At 38.6% G+C, this 20,569-nt stretch overlaps 1 protein-coding gene across 1 annotated transcript; it reads right to left on the bottom strand.

Annotated features, from left to right (window-relative positions):
- Positions 1 to 591: 591 nt before the first annotated feature.
- Positions 592 to 20,393, bottom strand: LOC118404557 (phosphatidylinositol 4-kinase beta-like). Its single transcript, XM_035803712.1, has 17 exons — positions 20,075 to 20,393; positions 13,862 to 14,468; positions 13,315 to 13,435; positions 13,056 to 13,136; positions 12,446 to 12,594; positions 9,523 to 9,680; positions 8,642 to 8,732; positions 7,957 to 8,093; positions 7,446 to 7,534; positions 6,736 to 6,883; positions 6,167 to 6,292; positions 5,667 to 5,810; positions 4,926 to 5,108; positions 4,292 to 4,557; positions 3,652 to 3,784; positions 2,253 to 2,373; positions 592 to 1,873 (listed from the first exon to the last, which is right to left on the bottom strand). Exons 2-17 carry the CDS (start codon positions 14,349 to 14,351, stop codon positions 1,689 to 1,691), a joined length of 2,622 nt encoding a protein of 873 aa, XP_035659605.1. The 5' UTR covers positions 14,352 to 14,468; positions 20,075 to 20,393; the 3' UTR covers positions 592 to 1,688.
- Between the last annotated feature and the right edge of the window lie 176 nt (positions 20,394 to 20,569).

Below are 20,569 nucleotides of genomic sequence, written 5' to 3'. Positions count from 1 at the left end.
GCCTTTTGTAAGCTTTTTGCAATTCAGCCCCTGGCTACAAAGAGTAGTCGGCCCACCCAATAACAAAAATGTAGTTGAGAGTTTGGGTGGTGACCAAGTAACATGGTTCTCAAAACAGCATCATAGTAAAGGGGTTTGCTTGTTTGTTTGAGAGCATTCCGAGTTGTAATCCCTGTTTCACTGCATCAAAGAAATACTTTATTCCCAAAATAATGCAGGACATAAGGACCAAACTTTTACATGGGACAGGGGCTTAATTTCTGCATAGTCTAGAAATCTACAGGAACTAGCATAGGATGTATTCCAGGCTAATCGACTAGTATGAAAGCTATAAAATCCGTATCAGTGCATAGACACCCTTGAAAGTGTTTCTCACAGCACCTTAGTGTTGGGTTTAACATTATTTTTTTTCTTGACAGCAATAAAGTATTAACACTTTCAATGAAGCAGTCCCAAAGCTTCAATATTTTTGTTCCAAGTTTGGGACCCCACCGTTCTCTGGGATCTCCTACACTTCCTTTTGCATTTTCACAAATTTTCACAACTTTGTACATAATTATTCCATTTGTACATCCCAAATCATTTAAGTCTAAAGGATAGGAGCTCAGGCATCATTGTTAAGTGTTCCAGCTGAATAGTATGGTGGTTTTGATTCTACATACAGAAGATTCTGTTGATACTAAAAATTTTTCTTGAAGATTCCGTTGGTGATGCAAGTGTTCTAGAAGATTCAACTGTTGATAAGATTGTTGATGATTGATGACAGTGTTGGATGTTAAGAAGATTCCGTTGATGATAAACTTTTTTTAGAAGACGCCGTTGGCCATGTACTGGAACCTGCTGTACACTGTTCATGATGAAAGTTATTTAGAAGATCCGTTTGTGATGTACTCGACTCCGTCATACTGTGAGGCTGTGGGTGTTTTTTTAGGAGACTCCTTTGATGCTGAATGATTTCAAGAAGATTCCATTGATGATAAAAAATTTTTCAAAAGATATCCTGGAGATGAAACTTTTGTAGAAGATTCCGTTGGCGATGAAAGTGTTTAGAATATTCTGTTAGTGATGTACTGGAACCCATCATACAGCTTGGTGGTGAGGGAGTGGATACGGATGAAACTTTTGTAGAAGATTCCATTGGTACTGAAACTGTTCAGAAGATCCCGTTGATGATGAAGGTTTTTAAGAATATGCCGTTGATGATGGAAGATTCCTTCTGTGATGATAGTGTTCCGAAGATCATGTTGACGATGAAAGTGTTGAATGTTCAGAAAATTCTGTTGACATTTAAGGTTTGTTTAGAAGGTTCCGTTGATACTAAAAGTTTTGTAGAAGATCAACTTGGTGATGAAAGAGTTTAGAAGATGCCATTTGTGATGTACTGGAACCCATCATACAGCTTGGTAGTCAGGCTGTGGATACTGAAGAAACTTTTCTAGAATATGCCATTGGTGCTGAAACTGTTCAGAAGATCCCGTTGATGATGAAGGTTTTTTAGAAGATGCCGACTGTAGTCAAGATTTTTTCAGAAGATGCCATGGGTGATGTGAGTGTTCGAGAAGATTCGAATTCCATTGGTAAATATGGAGTTTAAAAAGATTCCAATTCCAATGAATAACTTTTTTAGAAGATGCCATTGATGATGAATCTGTTCAGAAGATCCCCTTGGCGATGAAAGTGTTGGATGTTTAGAAGATGCCGTTCGTGATGTACTGGAACCCGTCGTAAAGCTTGGTGGTGAGGGAGTGGATGCTAGACTCCACCATGCTGTCTACATACAGCTGCAGCTGCTCCTCTGTCAGGTTCATGTGGAAGCGATCTCTCAGCCCCCGCACAGTGCTCACCCCGTTCTTAAAACATGGCAACTGCGAACCTGGAGGGATCAGACAATCAAAATGCTTATTCAGGGCATATTGCAGTAACTTGCCAACCAAACATGTTATTCAAATTAAAAGGTAATGACTGGTAACATTGCTAGCTTTCTCTGTAAATATTTTAAATCTAGTTTTCCCATTTTTACTGCTCACACAAACTGAAATTAAACATTTCTTGGCAAGTTTGGAATTTATCCCGTTCTCAAAACATGGAAGCTGTGAACCTGACAGTAATAGGAATGAAGTATTAAAGCATTCATGTCGTTGTAATATGTTAAGTTATTGCTTTTCTTTTGAAGACCTCTTTGTAATCAAACACATTTCACAAAGCTGCCAAATGAGTGAACTTCAAAAGCATGATTCAGTAAGTCTCTATACCTGTCTGCATGATCTCGATGAGCTGCACAACTTTGTCCATGTGTTTCCTGGCTGCGATGAACCCCTGGAGCATCAGGATCTTGTAGTACTTAAACATGTCTCCGTTCAGGCCACCCATCACCTGTAAGGATATAGTACATAACATAAGGTAAGAAATACACAAACATCAGGATCTTGTAGTACTTAAACATGTCTCCGTTCAGGCCTCCCATCACCTGTAGGACATATAACATAACATAAGGAATCTTGTAGTATTTAATCAGGATCTCGTAGTACTTAAACATGTCTCCATTCAGGCCACCCATCACCTAACATTGACATATAACATAACATAAGGAATCTTGTAGTATTTAATCAGGATCTCGTAGTACTTAAACATGTCTCCATTCAGGCCACCCATTACCTGTTAGGACATATAACATAACATAAGGAATCTTGTAGTATTTAATCAGGATCTTGTAGTATTTAAACATGTCTCCATTCAGGCCTCCCATCACCTGTTAGGACATATAACATAACATAAGGAATCTTGTAGTATTTAATCAGGATCTTGTAGTACTTAAACATGTCTCCATTCAGGCCTCCCATCACCTGACAGGACATATAACATAACATAAGGAATCTTGTAGTATTTAATCAGGATCTTGTAGTACTTAAACATGTCTCCATTCAGGCCTCCCATCACCTGACAGGACATACAATATCACATAAGGAAAAAAACATCAGGATTTTGCAGTACATAAACATGTGGACTTTCTGTTCAAACCCCTCATTTGCACTTGAAAGACTGAGATTTGGGCAAACATTAATGCTTAATATTATGTAACAAGATTCAAAAAAGAGCATTTCTGAAATGTATAGTGACATGTGCCGTGTATAAGATCAGAGATATAAATTATAGATAAAAAAACTTCAAAGTGTATCTTCAGTGACTAATTGCAACAGGTTACAATTATGTCTTCAACAAAGAAGAAGTTTTTAAGGTAACTTGTTCATTCTCTAATGTTTGTATTGCTCTGACTGCCTGAATCAAAAACACAGAAGATTTTCTTCTACAGGACACAGGTTTCTAACCAGGGCTCGAAATTCATTTTTGGGATTAGGTGCACTGGTGCACCCAACCTACAAAATTGGGTGCACAAAAAAAAAATTGGGTGCACCACATTATCTTTCTAACACTTAGATGTCAAGAATATGGTGTTTTATAGTATACTGATATCTTTACATACATAAAACTATGGAAAAATTTGGGTGAAACTGTGCACCCACAGAAAAAAATTGGGTGCACAGCTTCAATTTTGGGTGCACCTGGGTGCACAAATACCCAGTATTTTGAGCCCTGCTAACAGTAGTAACAATTTAACATCATGTCATATCTTCATCAAATGTTGCACCGTACCTCAACGAACTCGTGAGTGAGTTTGAAGGGCGAGCTCTCGAAACCGAGGTTTCGCGGCGAGCTGGACAGGATGAACCCAAAGTCGATGTGGATCACGTGACCCTCCATGTCCAGTAGGATGTTCCCGTTGTGTCTGCGGTGGAAATAACACACGATTTTAAAACATTTACATCAATTAGATTTTAAACATTTAGGTACTGTCAAGCAACAACACTAAGAGACTCTTAAGAATGTGCTCCTTAAAAATGAATACTATATGGCAAAACTTAGGACCAAATTTACAACACTATAGCAGTGACACTTGCAAAGTAGAACCAGCCATTCTTGCTGGAAGCTTTTCAAACAGTTAATTGACGTCTGTAATAGTTTCATCAGGTTGGTAGATTTACTCATTACTGATCAATTAAACAAAGCCTTGTTATACAACCTTCTTTAATTCTTCAGTAAATGTTTTGATGACCATCTGTAGCCTTCATTCTGTTTCATTTTGTACTGATGAAGGCGACAAATCGATAACTGAAGAATTAAAAAAGTTTGTGTAACGAAGTAGACTTTGTTCAAGTTAACTGACCTGTCTTTAACCTGAAGAGATGTTTGTTTGTCTAGCCTTACGACTGATAGATTGTTTTGATGAACTGACCTGTCTTTGACCTGCAGTAGGTAGGACACCAGGGAGTACGCCGCCGAACTCTGCACGAAGTTCTTCTGCGCCGTGAGGAACTCCTCCGAGTTTGTGTCTCCAAACTCGCGCAGGAAGTAGTTGAACAGCGAGAGCTGGGAGTGCTTCTTGATCTGATGCAGGGAGACCGCGTTCAGGACCGGCTCGATCATGCCGTTGTCGGCTGACGTCACGATGATGTGGTACGGACGGACCCACAGGGGAACATGCTCCTCCTTCCAGATGTTCTGGGGACAAAAAAAGACATTTATCATCAGGTAGGGGCGAAAAAAAGACGTTTTCTCTGCACTTGATGATGGTGCCAGTTCGGGAAGTGGGTTAGGGGTCCCTACACTGTAATTTATTTCCCCCATGCTGTGATTTGGGCTCCTATTCTCTAAGCCTTGATACTTTAATCAACAGCAAAAATAGGACTCCTTTACCTGTAGCTGTTTGGAAAGCAAAAAGTTCCTGTCTCAGGTCGCCAGTTCGGGAAGTGGGTTAGGGGTCCCTACACTGTAATTTATTTCCCATATGCTGTGATTCTGGCCCCTACTGCCTTGTCTAGGCCTTAATACTAAGTCTTGAATCGACAACAAAAGTAGGCCTTCCCTACCTGTAGTTGTTTGAGGACTTGGAAAGCGAGAAGTTCCTGTCTCAGGTCGTCTCCGCACTTGATGATGACGGACAGAAGACGCCAGTTCGGGAAGTGTCCGTACGGAGACGTGGCGCGGATTCTGCGGACCTTATCTTCCCAGGGTTCCTTGAGAGCCGCTGCCGACGGGTCTTCTGGATCACGCTAAGGATAGAATTAAAAAGAAATACTAAACTGTGACAACTGATGTTTAGAAAACTTGTTAAATGCTGAAAACAACGTTACCTTTAAGGTATATGCAATAAACAAACTTAAGCAAAATAAACCAAATACACCACAGGTTATATCCAGAGTTTCAAGAGTTCATCACAACAGGCAAGCTCTTGATAAAGGTTTAAAAAGACTTCTAACCTTTCATACATTTATCTTTTTAAGAAATGATATATTTTTGTAAGTCTTTTCAGCTGAACATATCTCATTCTGGAATTCCTTAGATCATTAGGAAGCCTAATATTTATTTCAGAAAAAACTTGTACATACTACATTTTTGCTATTCTAGATTCTTAGGAAAACGTTTTTTCCATGGAGTTTAGCAAACAACTTGCAAACAGATTGAACTTGGTCGGAAGTGTCGTCAGGTTTTCTAACAGTAGACTGTCCTGTACATATGTGCAGTGGTTTGATGCAAACACATTGTACTTGTACATACTACATTTTTGCTGTTCTGGATTTTAAGAAAAGACGTTAACAGTTTAAACATACCTTGAACTTGGTCGGAGGAGTCGTCAGGTTTTCAGACAGCCTTCTTCTGACGTCCGCGGCTGCGATGTACTGCGGCTCTCTGCTGTCGTTACTCGTTGAGCTCTCGATCGAAAACTGCGACACGCTGTCGCTGGACACCGATTTCTGCAGCAAACGGGAATATTGTTGATAAACTGTGGAATGAACCTTAAACCCAAAATCTAGAATGCAAGTCAAGAATTTTAACATACTATCTTTGATAAGTAACGATCGCAAACTAGAACTTGTACAAATCTACACCCATTGGGCAGATTTATAGGTAAAAAATCACCAGTAGGGTTAGGGTCACCCTCAGGTAGAAAGGTCATCAGCCAGGTTAGGGTCACCAACAGGGTCACCATGTTAAAGGTTAAGGTTAAAGGTCAAGTACTAAAAGAATGACAGTGAAGCAAAGGATGGGGAAATCCGAAAACTAAGCGGACAGTAATCTCCTATTGTGCTAATTTGTCATCGGTTCATACCTGATTATAATACCCTATTTTCTTTTGCGTAGGTTTAGCTTCGTCAGTTTTTGTGTCTTCGTCACTACTGACGATTCCTGGGCTGCTTTGGACTGTTTCATCATGCTCGTCCCTGTCTAACTCCAACTGTTGGGAGGGGAGGGAAAAATGTCATGCGAAAAAAAGCGAAATCTACTTAGTCTAGGAGGGTCAAACTGATCGCTTCTTTTAATCTGGAATTGAACCCCCCCCAATTTCATAACCAAAAATAATAAAAAAGATTACAACAGAAGCAAATCTTGTCTGCAACACTTGATAATCTTTCAGGGAATCCTTGCTAAAGGAAGGTCCCCAACTATAAGTGCCTTTAAGGAGTAGCTTTGCACGGTACAATTGAAAGATAGGCCATTTCTTCAATTTACGCTTATTAGGTATGGGTATTCTTCATTGGGTTATAGAAATCTTAAGTTAGTAGAAACAAAATCAAACCTGTTTTTAATATTTAGTTAAGTGTATTAGTCAAATCAACTCAGGAGCAACCTCTGTCCAACCAAAGGTTAGTCAGCCCATGTGTCAAACATGCCCCCTACCTGTGTGTCTCCGTACTGCAGCTGCAGGTCGATGTCATCCTGTGACCAACAGTCATCGTCTTGGTCGAAGTTGGGGTGGACCGTGAAGGCGTGGACCGGACTGTCCGAGTTGAAATACTCCTGGAGGTTCTCCTCCGATCTCGTATACCTGGGAGAATAAATATATATAAATGTTCTACATTTTACAGACCCTTGGCCTTATACTACATGTCTACAACTACAAACTATGATATAAAGTCATTCAAGCTGTATTCAGCGTCTTCAGTGGATGCGTTTGTTTGACAAGCCCTATTGGCAACCAAAAGCTCTCAGAACCGTTTAAGATATTGCGAGGTGGAGGAATAAACAGTACAGTATTCTTAGAAGGGAAAGGGATGTCTGAAAGAGAGGGTGGACTTGGTCTGGGCAACCCACCCGAGATGATGATGATGATGAAAGGGAATTGTAGTCCAATATTCTTTCTGAGGTTATAGAAGTAGTGGGTTGTTTAAAGCCACGTACAGAGACTAAACTAACTTGGAGACACTAATTGCTCCAAAGGGACCCGACCAACTTGAGGTAAGCCTCAAGGAAGCAGAAAGTCTGGCCTAAAATTGCACTGAGTGGAGACTGATTGCTGCCCTATGTGTGTCACTAGACATGGGAGGATCTATGTGTAAGTCTAAGTAAAAATAATAACTTGTGAACAACAAATGCTTCCACTTGTTTACCTGAGTGTGTTCTCCAGAATCTTGGTAGGAACAGGACAGGTGTTGGCATTTTCACACTCCAGAACCTCCACATAGATCAGGTATGGAGCCTGGCGGGACAAAAACAACACAATTACATCTATAGCAAATATTACTGGAAAAAGTTGAATTTTTGTTCCAAACCGAAGAGAAAATTTTTGGCATGACAAAGAATCTTATTTATCGTCATCACCATTGAGAAACTTGCATCTGAGTCTGTTCATACCCTGTGTGCACCAAAGTACAGACTTTCCCAACAGATTATGTTAAATTTTCATGTCAATTTCCAGTCCAGCATCAATTCATTTATCACTTTTCAATCCGAGAACGAAAAATTAAATTGATATGGCCTAAGATCTCTTAGATTGATTGTGCGAATTAATCATTTAAAGGCAATTAAATCTCTACAACTCCATAAAAATCGGAGATTTGCTTCCAAACGTTTCGAGTGACATCGATCACTTTTCTTCAGCGTCTTTGTGATTGTACTTACTTTGTCTTTAGAGTTGAGCACGACAGCTGCTGAGTGTGGTATCCGCACCACGTGATGTTGCGGGGGGTGGCACGGCAGCCAGACCCGGGCGGGCAAGTTCAAGTTCAGTAACGACAGCTCTGCATACAACCGGGAGGCTGTGGGTAAAAGAAAAAGTTATCATCAAAAATCTATAGTCTCAACAGTTTTCTTAGGTATGAAATCTTTTTCTTCTTCTCTACAAATGTTTGTAAGCTGTTTTTATGATAGTAAACTTGTCTTATTGTGAAGAATGCATTCTCAAACATTACTTTTCCTTCACCATTTCATCAAACTTGTGTTATGGCAGTGGATATCTTAGCTTCCTAAACAAAAACACAAAAAAGTTGGGCACAACATGTACAGTAGAGTAGCAGCAACCTAGCAGCTAACATAGCTCATAGCCATGCCCATTAAATTTTCAACTGTGGCTTCTTCAGAATTCAACTCAGCAAAATGCTGTTCCTTGTGATGGAAACCGTAATCTTCAAAGTTTTCACAGCGCTTCAAACATTTGTTAAAGCATATAAATGATAACTAACTTTAAATAAGAGTACAGTCATTGGACTGCAATTGCCAAGGGGCTAGCGTGTTTGCCTTGCAGTCAGTAGACCATGAGTTCGAACTCCAACAGCAAAACCATTTGTTTAGTTGTAATAGTCCTTACTTCTGAGTTCCCTGGTTGCCAGTCCCTGCAGTCTGCTGCCGATGGCCATCAGGGCGTTGATGAACTCCCGCATGGGCTGCAGCCGGGGGGCCTGGAACAACAGAGAAAACTTCCTCACACACAGACACAAGAAGTCGTTTTCTTCAAGACTCTATACATAGAGCTAATCATGATCATAAGCAGTGCAAAACATTGGTCCATAAGAAGACCTCCTTTCCACAGTAAGGAAAAGGCATTGATGCAGCCGGGGGGCCTGGAATTTGGTCATTTTCCAACATTAAAATAATTCTATTTATATAAGACCTGATAAGGTGAAAGACATTACATACAAGTGGTTAAAATGTTCTGTAACTTAAAATAAGGTATAAGTAAATCACTAGTTGGCACTGTATAATGGTTAATAATATCTCAAAGTACATTGATAATTTGTTTTACTTGATTAGATGAAAAAATACAGTATCACAGTCATATATTGTTACATGTATTTTAGAAAATGGCCTGGTCTGTCTTAAACATAAATTCTATTTTACTACATAGTATGTACAACCTCGCATAGGACGAACTCGACCATTGTCTGGATAAGGCCAGGAGGCCATGGTCAAGGCTTAAATTGTTTCTCATCTTTGCATGAAAGCTCAACTGTGTTTGTACAATCCAATTCAGAATTTGTAAATTTCATTCAACACAAGCAAATTGCTCAACTTGAATTTTCATTCACACATCTGTCTACCTTTATAAGGAGTGGTGATTCAATTACTTTGAGCAATTGACATTTGTTAAGGGGAATGTGACTTGAGTAATAAAATTTGAGGAAAGCAATTTGCTTGTGTTTAATAAAGGTTACAAAAGTATGTTTCTTATTGAAATCTTGTTCTACTCACATTGCACACGCACTCCGTGGGTTTCCCGAACAGGTCGTTCATGACGCCCATGGAGCTGTCGAAGCAGGTACAGCCTGAGTCGAAGGCGCGGCCCGTGGTGAGGTCGCCCGTGGTGACCTTGCTGATGCTGTTACTGCGCTTGATACTGGGCAGGGCGGCTGGACCGGTCATCATGGCTGGAGATGGAGAGAAGTTGGGGTTAAAATTTAGAAAAAACAGAGTTTTGCTTATTTTGCTTCATCTCAACAACATGCAACAAGGAGTATGGAGTGTGTGGAGGCAGAAAGTTTAGGTTAAAATTTTTGCTAATTTTTGCTTTACTTCACAGTCAGGTAAAAAAGGGCTGACTTAAATAGCCTTATCAAGTGGAGGGGAAAGTTAAAGTTTTAAAAAAAATGGGACAATTTTTGCACATTTTTACACCTTCTTTCCACAAGTAGTACAGGCAGGGGAAAAGTTTGGGTTAGAAAAAAAGAGAACAAATCTTGGCTAGAGTGTATAAGGCCATCATACAAGTGAGCCCGCTGGACAGAGCTGCTAATGGAACTGCAGTGTGAAGACTAGCTGACTGCTGCCCACCTGTGTCAGGGAACCCAGCAGCACTATAATCAAATAATGGATACTACCAAAGAATTTTGCTCATTTTTGCTTCAGTTTAACATGTAAGAAAGAGTTGACAAACATTATTGGGTTGTAAAAGGTTGGATACTAAAACTACAATCATAGGTCAAAAGCAGCAATCTATTGATGCTCAGAAATACGGAACATGGAGAAGGAAGAAAAACATTCAGCTATATTGCAGACAGTCACATTTTCATAACATACCCCTGTAAGTTGTATATGTGGTTCAATGCAAAAGTAGAGTTGAATCTCTTGTTGAATGTGTAATGGTATTTTCACTTCATTGTGGCTACAAATTGTTGCTTTATATAGAGGAATTTGACAACATGCATGATATTGATAGTAGCGTGCTCAAATAAAGCATTTTCTTGACATTCTCTTGATAAAAGATGTATGAAATAAACTTTTATGGTAGCCATAGGTTGCAGAATGCAGAGTACCACCACCATGAAATTAAAACAGTAAGGTTTAATTTGTCCTGGTCACCCAAAAACTATTTGTTTGTTTGAACATTAAATTTTGTTTATTGAATGAAAAGGCCAAATCAGCCCACAAGCCATTTTTATTTTGAAGTTAATGATCATTGTTATGCCCAATACTTCTGCTATACTAGTACTGGGTATTTGTTATTTTCTTCCTGCAATTAAACAAAACAAGGAGAAATCTGATGATACTGTTGGGCATTTAAGTGCATTTACTCATGTTGATAATTAGCATTTAAGTGCTTTTATACTCTAATTATCTCCAATTGATAAGAAATCATAGCAGTGATTTTTTGCACTCTTGCTTATTTTTTTATATACAGGAACATTATGAATTATGACATGACATTGATATTTGTTTGATGCCATTAACGAATGCATGATTTTATCGCCTTGGCTTGCTGAAGATTTTATATGGGTGACCAGGAAACATTTAGCTTGTACATTAAGCGCTGTGAAAAGCACCAGGCTGGAGAGATGACAGCAACAAAACGTAAAGAAACCAGCCTGAGTGCGTGGATTCCCCCGAGATAAAGTTGTCATCTCGCGCCCTTCCCACGACCTTGCTACCACGTACGATCGTCAAGGTTATCGAACGGACCATCATCGCTGAAAGGATCGTTAATTAGATTAATCAAGAAGAGTTTCAGAATTAGTAGAAGGGCAAAAGTGCAATTTAAAGCAAGAAAGGCATGCTTTGAAAACAGTACTCATTATGTACCATAAGAACAGTTTGAAATTTCAAAGAATTTTAGAAATGGCTTGTTTAATGAAGCTTAACTTGTAAAGTGTTATACAATTAGAGATTTAGATATCAACTTTAGGTATCAACTTTACAAATTAAAATTTTGATTGTACAAATTTAAGACAGACATTAAGTTCTAGAATATTCTATGTCTCATTGTTTGGTATGTTAACAGGCAATTTGATGTATATAAATGGAAATCATTATTATGCTTGAGAACAATAAAACAATTAAATTCCTTGTAATGATTTGCTTGTCTCTGCATGTGATATCTGTCATAGTGTGTGCATGTCTGTGTGTGTTTGTTTGTGTGTGTTGTATGTGTGTTGTATGTTTGTGTCTTTGTGTGTACCTTTGTGTGTGCATCTTTGCATGCATGTCATTCTTCATGAAATGACATGTACACTTCGAGCAATGATGTCACTGTGACGCACAAGTATGCAAAAAGCAGGTATTTGGCAAAAGGTTGATTTACATACTAAGCAGTAATTTGATCTGGTAATTCAAATAGTTATAACTAACAATTCAATCTGACATCCTGGTAGGAACTGTCATCGAACACCCAGGATGAAGGAAAGAAGTGGTGATCACTTGTATGGCTAGTAAGTAGGGCTGTGTACCTAAACAAATTTAAGGTACAGGTACTAGTACAGGTACAGGTACACGGGTTTAGGTACAGGTCCGGACCTGCACCTGTACCTAAAAAATTTTAACCAAGGATATATAAGTTAAACATGTAGCTAACTGTCTTTGGTAGTGATAAATTGTCATCTTTGTATGGGGAATTACATATTTGAATCTCAAAACAATTTCTTTGCAAGTTTTCTTAAGTTTCAATTGCAAGATTATTACCATTGTCATTGTTGCTTCGGGATTTACTTGTCCGGCAGTCTTAAAAAGTAGTGATTTAGTTTGTTTAGGTACAGGTACAGGTGTTTAGGTACACAGCCCTACTAGTAAGCCTATAATATCTTAATCTACAATTATAATTAAGTCTTCCACACCACCTCATAATGTACTTCTGAATATTCTTCACACAGTACTACAAGAACAGGAAATATTTTAGCTGTCTTACCTGCAGCGAAGTCTGAGCGCGAGCGCTGATGCGTGCGTTTTGTGGGAGAAGTTGTCGGACTTGTCGGACTCGGGAGCCTCAGGACCTCTCGTTTGGTACGGACGGGGCGTAGTTCCTCCGACAGTATCAGCTTACGCAACTTGATACCCCTGGAATACATCATTCGAAAGAGAATAACTTTCAATAATAATAAAAGTTTATTGCAAATTCTTGCCCAAGGGCTAATTGTAGTTAACATGACAGGGGACAAACAAATAGTGTAGAACAGTATAGAATGTGTCTTACTCAAGTCTAAAAGCTAAACTGTAACTTGTTGGGTTCGACTTCTTTTCCTGAGACAGTGGAAGATGAAGAAACCCACCTATGCTATAATATATGGGTTCTGTGATGTTAGGAAAGTAGTTTTCTTTTTGAAAACATGTGGAAATCTGGCAGAAATTTAGTGGCCACTTTAGAAAGCTCTTTCATGTGCAAAATTGTACTGAAAATGTGTTTGGAACAGAGGGGTGTAATAACATGAAGCAATTCCATGTAAGGAACTTTCCACTAAACAGAGAAGGATAAGTAAGTATGTTACTTTGCTAAAAAAAAAAAAAGACTAGCATTTTACCTTGAGTGTCGTCTAGCATCGGCCGAGAAAGCTCCCAGTAACCATGACGACTGAAGTGAGAAGTTAATGCCTCCTCGACACCTGGAATGATAAAATATGGATATTTCAGTTTTTGTAAAAAATCTAATACGTTGCATATCAAACTGTTACAACAATGTGGCTATGACCAAAAAATTTTGCTGGTTGCATTTATGTTTACATATCATACAGATGTTTTAAGACCAGTATTTCTGTTTGTTTTTTTGTTTTATTTCCCTACCTTGCCACTATGTACGGGTGCAGTGCATCGGCCATATCCTCCCCCATGTGAATGTACATGTTTAACAGTTGAGGCAGGTAGAAGTCCACATCCTCTTCTATAAAACTGAACATCTTGTTCCCTGGAAGGGACATAAAAGAGACTTATAATCAGTAAAATACAAAAATAAGCATTTTTGATTAGCATGGAAGTTCATCTGTGATTGGTAGTAATTATAGTACAAAGCTTCAGTTTCTTCCCACACAAAAGTACACACGAATCAAGTTTTCATCGACCACTGTCACCTTCTTCAGGATCAACACTGATGACCTGTCACTTCAGAATGTAATCTCGCGAGAGTTTCAGACATGTGATCTTGCGGATACATGATGTCAGCAGTTGGTCAAACTTGCCAGGATGTACTATATCATTTGATTAACTTTATCATTTGAAAATAGCAACGAATCTGCAACGAAACTGTTTAGTTTCTTTCAATGTAACATGGCACAACTTAAGTAGTTTACCAGATATGCAAAACAAACAAACAAATATACGATGCAGCACTTACCAATATATGCCTGTACTCCTGGCTCCTTAGAATTATACAGATAAGATATGGCGATGGACATGTCAAACATCTTAGACTCAAACAGTCTCAGGAGCCAAGACTGCTTAGGGGACGGTACTGCGTCTTCTTTACTTCTCGAATGTCTTGTGCTTTCCTTGTGTTTGTTTATAATCGCTGTGGCTAGGTCCAACTCTAGGTGTAGATTCGTCGCTTTTTTGGCGGAAAATTCCGCGCCGTTCGCTTGTACTACTTCTTGATTGGTTGGATCGCCGCCGCATTGACATGTTACGCTCTCTTCTATACTTCCTGTTTTGCTCGGATTGTCGGAATCGCCGGAGTTTTGCGCCAACGACGACTTGGCGATCTGTTGCGCGCTCTGATGATTTTCCTCGCTGTGCCGGTTGTTGTTCTGACTGGTGTTGTCGTGTTGCGTTTCTTTTGTGACCGCGGGGAGTTTTTTGGGACAGTCCTGTTCGCGTACGTCTGCCATGGTGATGTGTGTGAGTTCGTACAGACTCGATCCTGACTCAAAACATGGATTGGTCAAAACTACTATTGCTGTCTCTGGCAGTTGTCACTGTTGCTCATTTCTGTGTCATATGGATTTCTGTAACAGAAAACAACAAACTATTAGCATGAATGACAACTATGCAGGTTCATACATAACGCCATAAGATAAACGGTATAATTTTATATTCCAGCCTATACAGATAAATCTAACTATGTACAAATAGGTGAATATGTCAAACTCAAAGGATATTTTGAACCAGCATTCACAGACACTTAGTCAAGTTAGTGGACATGAACCATTAAACTAAATTGATATTCCCTTATTGGTTACTCCATTTGTAACCACATAATCGTATATATGTATAGATGTAGAGGACCTTACAAAAGTTGTGTCAGTAAAGATTATATCTATATAGTAACATTATGAATGATTCACACAGTTTTTTTCCATCTTGTTCTGATAGAGTAAACCTCAATAAGATCAAATATGTAGAAGTAAACAACATTATAGCCTAGAATCTATACTGTATCGTATTAGATTAATGTTACTATACAGGGCTCTAAATATTTTTTTCTACATACCTGCACTGGTGCAGGTGGCATTGAAAATGACAAATTTTACCTGCACGGCTGCACCACTTTGAATTTAGGAAGTATGGATCATACTGACATTGTTTAGGAACCATTATTTTATACTTAATAGGTGGTAACAGTCAATGGAGCTAATAACAATCCACATACACGTACGTCATAGCACATTTATGTGTAAAACCCAGTACATGGACCAGTGCAGGTTAGGTGCAGGCAGACACCAAAAATACCTGCACAGATCCAATCATACCTGCACTAACCTGCATATGCAGGTGGTATTTCGAGGCCTGCTATATCAGAGTCATTCCCAAAGGATGGAATAAGGGAGGCCCTCCACTATACTCCTAGCCCAGCTCCACTATACTACTTTTGAAATTTAGTGTGTTTCTTCCTATTTTCCTTCTTAGGTTTGCTAAAATTCATGAAAATTCACAGATTTTTGTGCCAAGTGGCATCACTTTCCGGTTGACATTGTCTGCAAAAACTTGTGAACGGGCGATGATCAAAACTATAGTCGTTTTGCCACTTCACAACAAAGGAATCACTATGATATATTATACTTGTAGTATTTGACATTGCAAAATGAACCCATTTTCATGCAAGCACAATACGTTGGTTCGGGTTATTTTGCCAGCCCCTCCACTATACTAAAAAATTCTGGGGAGAATCCTGTATTATATATAGCTTAGTTGTCTACACATGTACTACTAAGTATACAGCATTTAATTACATTATATTGTATGACTGCTGTTCAATAAACCTTGACTTGACTATAGTTTTCCACATCACATGAATTTCATGATCAAAGAATGGCATAATGGCATACATGTACAGAAAAGTTGTACATCACTATCTCCTTTGGACTTTAATGTCTAGAAGAAAAAAAAGCTCAAAGTCCACTATTAATGATAAGATATAAAACAAGACCTGTAGATCGTGCAAATAAGGTTTGTAGTCAGAGCAAAGCTGCTGGGGGGCCTTCCAAATATAACGATAATCATTTCATTTGCATATTTTAACACGCATTCATGCAGCAATTGTAACAATACTTGAAGGAGGGTCCTATTGTTGACTAAACAAATAATTACATGTCCAAAATGCTGAATTGTATTATCCTTTTTTCTCGGCATTGTCAGTGTCAACCTGTGTTTACATAAGACAATTGCCTATTCTGTTCATTCAATGATCTGATTATGAATAAAAACAAAGATATTTCACACTTACTTAGAGCAGAATTGAAACAGAGACTGCTGACAGTAAACCAAAACAAATCAATTATCCCACATATAGCTGATAAAAAATGCCTGGCTGAAAAACTACAAATTAAAAAAAAAAACGCAAAGGAAAGAACAAAATATAAAAATCTTAATTGATATATTATTTTAGTTGGTTGCCACTAGCATATACATATTCACAGTCACTATTCCAATTTTTTATGAAACCTTTTACATGTATCGTATGTTACAGATCTAGCACACACAATGAAAGTATCAGATCTAGAATATTTCCACAAAAACCTTTGAAGTTTGAACAGCCTGATCTCCAACTAGACGAAGGGAGACAAGACCATATTTAGAAGTGTGAAGCTAGCTCTGACAGTGCTACAAAAAAGGCCAGCGAGAAACCAGCAAATGCTCCTCTTTCAGTCCAACATGTGCTTGATAGATCAACACCGATGCCAACTTGTGAGCAAACACAGCGGTGTCGTCTTGTCACAGATATCAAACCACACACCGCAGTTTTGTGTTCACAGTGTCTGTCCGTAAACAGAGACTGATACAACAATGCTGTGATTTGCACCCTGATTGTAGGATTGTTCTAAACTAAAGTAAAGACCCAGCAAAACATAGTGGACTTTGGACAGTTTGCAATTGGTTGACCTCTTTTCGGAGGGAACTATCCAGTGTCGTCATTACATAACTATGCAATGTACAGAGTAGGGCAAAATGGGTACAGTACTTTTATCTTACAAGTCACGGGAAAATACCTTTTGGGATAAAAGTGGTATAAAACTACATTGAAACACTGCAAGATTTGTTTAAACTGTACCAAGTCTATTCTATACCCATAAATTTCTCTGTATAAACTAGTATGTCACAATCATCTTATGCCATTTAGTCCCTGTTAGTGTTAATACTAAATAATAAAAAATAGCAGTAACATTTTTTTTAATTTCAATCAACCCTAGAGAACGACCCATTGCAAATTAATATCATACCTTCTATGAAAATGATAACCTGATTTTTTTCTGATTTAATATCAGACGTTTTATCAGTTAATTTTTATGTACATTTGATGCAAAAGCATTTTCTTCTCCAAAAAAAAAAGCTTCTGAAAGATAACATCAATATTACGCATTGCAAAAGATATGGTGATGATTGTAAAAGCCTTGGTAATACATTGAAATGGTACTGATATTTTTCAATCACTACAACTAGTACAAGCAAGGACATTGTATGATTAATCATCATAATGTCCTTGGTACCTTACTACTACCTGGAACAATTTTCTGCAGAATTCAAAACAAAGGCTGAGAACAGACCAGCTGGGTCTCATCACGAGGCTATACATGGCAGTTAACAACAACCCATAACACATACATAATGTGCTAGGAGATCAGCAAATTAAAGTGGTGTAAACCCCATACACACTCTTCTACAAGTTCACCTTCAGGCCAAGGTTGTAGTGACTTGGAAGAGGGTCTGCATGGGGGGTCCCAACTCCCAACAATGATTTACACTGAATTCAGAAGAACCCCTACATATTATGCTAAATCAAGAAAGGCAATTATGCTAAATTTGGTCGCCTCGCTATGGATTACGTAGATAAAATGGTTTTCCCTATGAATTACGGGAAATAAAAATAGGCTGCCTAGTGCCTACGCCTTACGTAAAAGAGCATGCAGACCCTCTTGGAAAGCTGGGAAATTTAACAGATCTGCCTTATGCCATCTGCAATGTGGTTACACATTCTTGACTCATGAGATAATCTGATAAAATTCCAACTCATTAAATCACCAAATTCAGTTAGAAATGTTACTCATCTAAATGATAAAATTTATCTAAGTAATTTGCAATTCTGAAAGACATTGAGTCATAATGTACAATGCGCCTTTTATTAGAATGCCAAAGTTTTGTTAAATTAGAAGAAAATTCCCTCGCAACAAATAATACTCATATTGTATAAGTGTAACACTAACAGGGCTCAAAATACAGGTGCAACCTGCTTTTTCAGTTTGCTGACTAAATTTGTAAGTCTGCACGATGAAAAATAAAAGGGTTTGCACGAAATAACAGAAAACAGAAGTAACAAAGTTCCTCATTGACTGCCATATTCAGTATTTACAATACAAGAGCTGGTGTTTTGTTGACACTCTGTCATCTTCCTCTGTATATCAGGCTTTCTATTTTGCACTGGCCACAAGACATGAATAAAACGGTACAAAATAGAAAGCCCAATAAAAATGCCTAAAATTATTTTTTTAAAAGTCAGAACCTAACCTCTGCTTGGAGAGTATTCAATCCATGAATATACTTCCTCAACTGGTTATCTCTGCAAAACAATGCCTGCTTCTTTCTTCCCCTATATGAGAAATGTACCCTGACAGAGGTACATTGTACAGTGTGTAACCTGATATGTTAGTCGTCCCACAGGATGAAGATATCTAATGTCACTGTGCTTCTGACACTGATAACCTATTGTTTCCTTACAAATGGACGAGATCGACTTCCTTGGTTGCTGAAAACACTTCTAAAGCCTGTAGGAAAATATATTTCTGGTAGCTTAGTTATTTTTCTTTTGATCACTTTAGAATACTGTAGACTTCCGAAGTTGTAAGCACTAAATTCTAGCAATCTAGACAGCAAGACCTGAAAATGCCTGAGGCAAGTTACTAACTACATGAGTCGTGACTGCAGATTTGAAACCTTCTTTTGACTGATTAACTTTCAAAATTGAGCTTTTAAAGTCCCTGACTTGCTCGACATTTTCAGTTTCACAATTTCAGCAACACCCATCTTCTTCAAACTTCCAAACCTTTAGTTTTATTTTCACAATTTTTGTATTCAGCAGAGCTTGCATAGGGATTAGGGAACCTACCAAGTTCAGGGAGAAAAAGGCACTGCTGAACACCTGAGCCAGTTCCTGGGTATAACCCTGTCAGCTGGATGACAAAATGGAAGAATTTGGCCAGATAGGGATAAATAATAAGTTACCATGGGATCTCCATCAGTTTTTTGCAGTCTATCCAGCTATCCCGCGGGCCGGTCAGCTCATTCCTATGCCAATTAACTCCTACAAGACTCACTTTTTAATCCTAACTTGGCCAAAATCCCCTTGTACTATTGAGTATTGGGCCAAGCGAGAGTCTGGTAGAAACTAGTTTTAGTAACTTTTACCCCAACAAAAGGGGTGTTCCCCTTTTTCCTATTCCTAACCCTAGCTCAGAAGAACACAATTATGCACTCACCAGAATTGGCAAAGGCAACGTTTTTCTCTCCCTTTGCTGTTTAAAACACACCAAACATGGGAAAACCTAGACTAGATCTTTGAAGTAAACAAAATTTGCATATGTCTGGATCAATTACACCAGTAGCATTGGGGTTTTAATCTAATTAAACCCAGATACTATCTGAGTATATGGTAAACAAGATACGATGCTTCTGCTTTTGGATCATACATAAACAAAGCCCCTGTAGTAAATGGAAATGTCCACTACCGTCCAAAGTATTTCATTGAGGATCTTATTTCAAGACCTAAACAGAATTTGAGCTGGACTGAAAAACACAGTTCAAACGCGAGGTTTCCAAACGTAAAACTGGGGCAAAATCTGATCACAAATTCCTGCGATTTTAACCACATAGAGTCTAGTAAAAAAGGCAAGAGGCTGTTTAAAAAGTGCTGCATTTTAGGTGGCATTTAGAGGTACGTTTGCATACGTTGTAAAGCGGTTTCACGTCATGTTATACGCCTGTACATGACTGTTTTGTAGCATGGACCACCCGCACCCTGATATCTGTCAAAACGCCCCCCTCCCACTACCCTGCAAAGATCGCCCCTTTTTCCGACGTTAAAAAAACACGCTGAGAAAAATTAAAGCGTGCCCACACCTACCTGGTTAGCTTCGTGATTTTGCAGACTATGTGATCGGGAGATGGAAGCTACATCTACGGCCAGATTTTCCCTGGGACCCGCCTGTGTCAGCTGCAATCCGCCTGCAACTAGCCGTCCTGTGTACGGGCTAGCCTTCGCAGTGGCACGTCCACCCCTAAAGGCTCTCTAGGAGGTTACACGGACACCGTATCTAGTTGTGATGTGTTATTTTCTCGTGATTTTATATTCTTCGTACAAAGATACTACTCCTACAACAACTATACTTTATACTAGGATGATTTTGTGAATCAATATTCATCTCAAAAGCAGAAAAATTGAGAAATTTAAAAAATAGGAGAGATTCAACTTTGCCATACAGAGCCTCCAGTTACCCGTTGACGTTTACATAGATAAGTCCATCATTTGACTAAGCGAAGGGGTGTATACTTTTATTTTCTTACATAAACTTTTCGACTTAACATTCATACTTCAATGAATAAAATCTACAATATAGTT

This window comes from Branchiostoma floridae, chromosome 17 (assembly GCF_000003815.2).
Source record: "Branchiostoma floridae strain S238N-H82 chromosome 17, Bfl_VNyyK, whole genome shotgun sequence".
NCBI classification, from domain to species: Eukaryota; Metazoa; Chordata; class Leptocardii; order Amphioxiformes; family Branchiostomatidae; genus Branchiostoma; species Branchiostoma floridae.
This window is presented reverse-complemented; position numbering and strand designations above follow the sequence as displayed.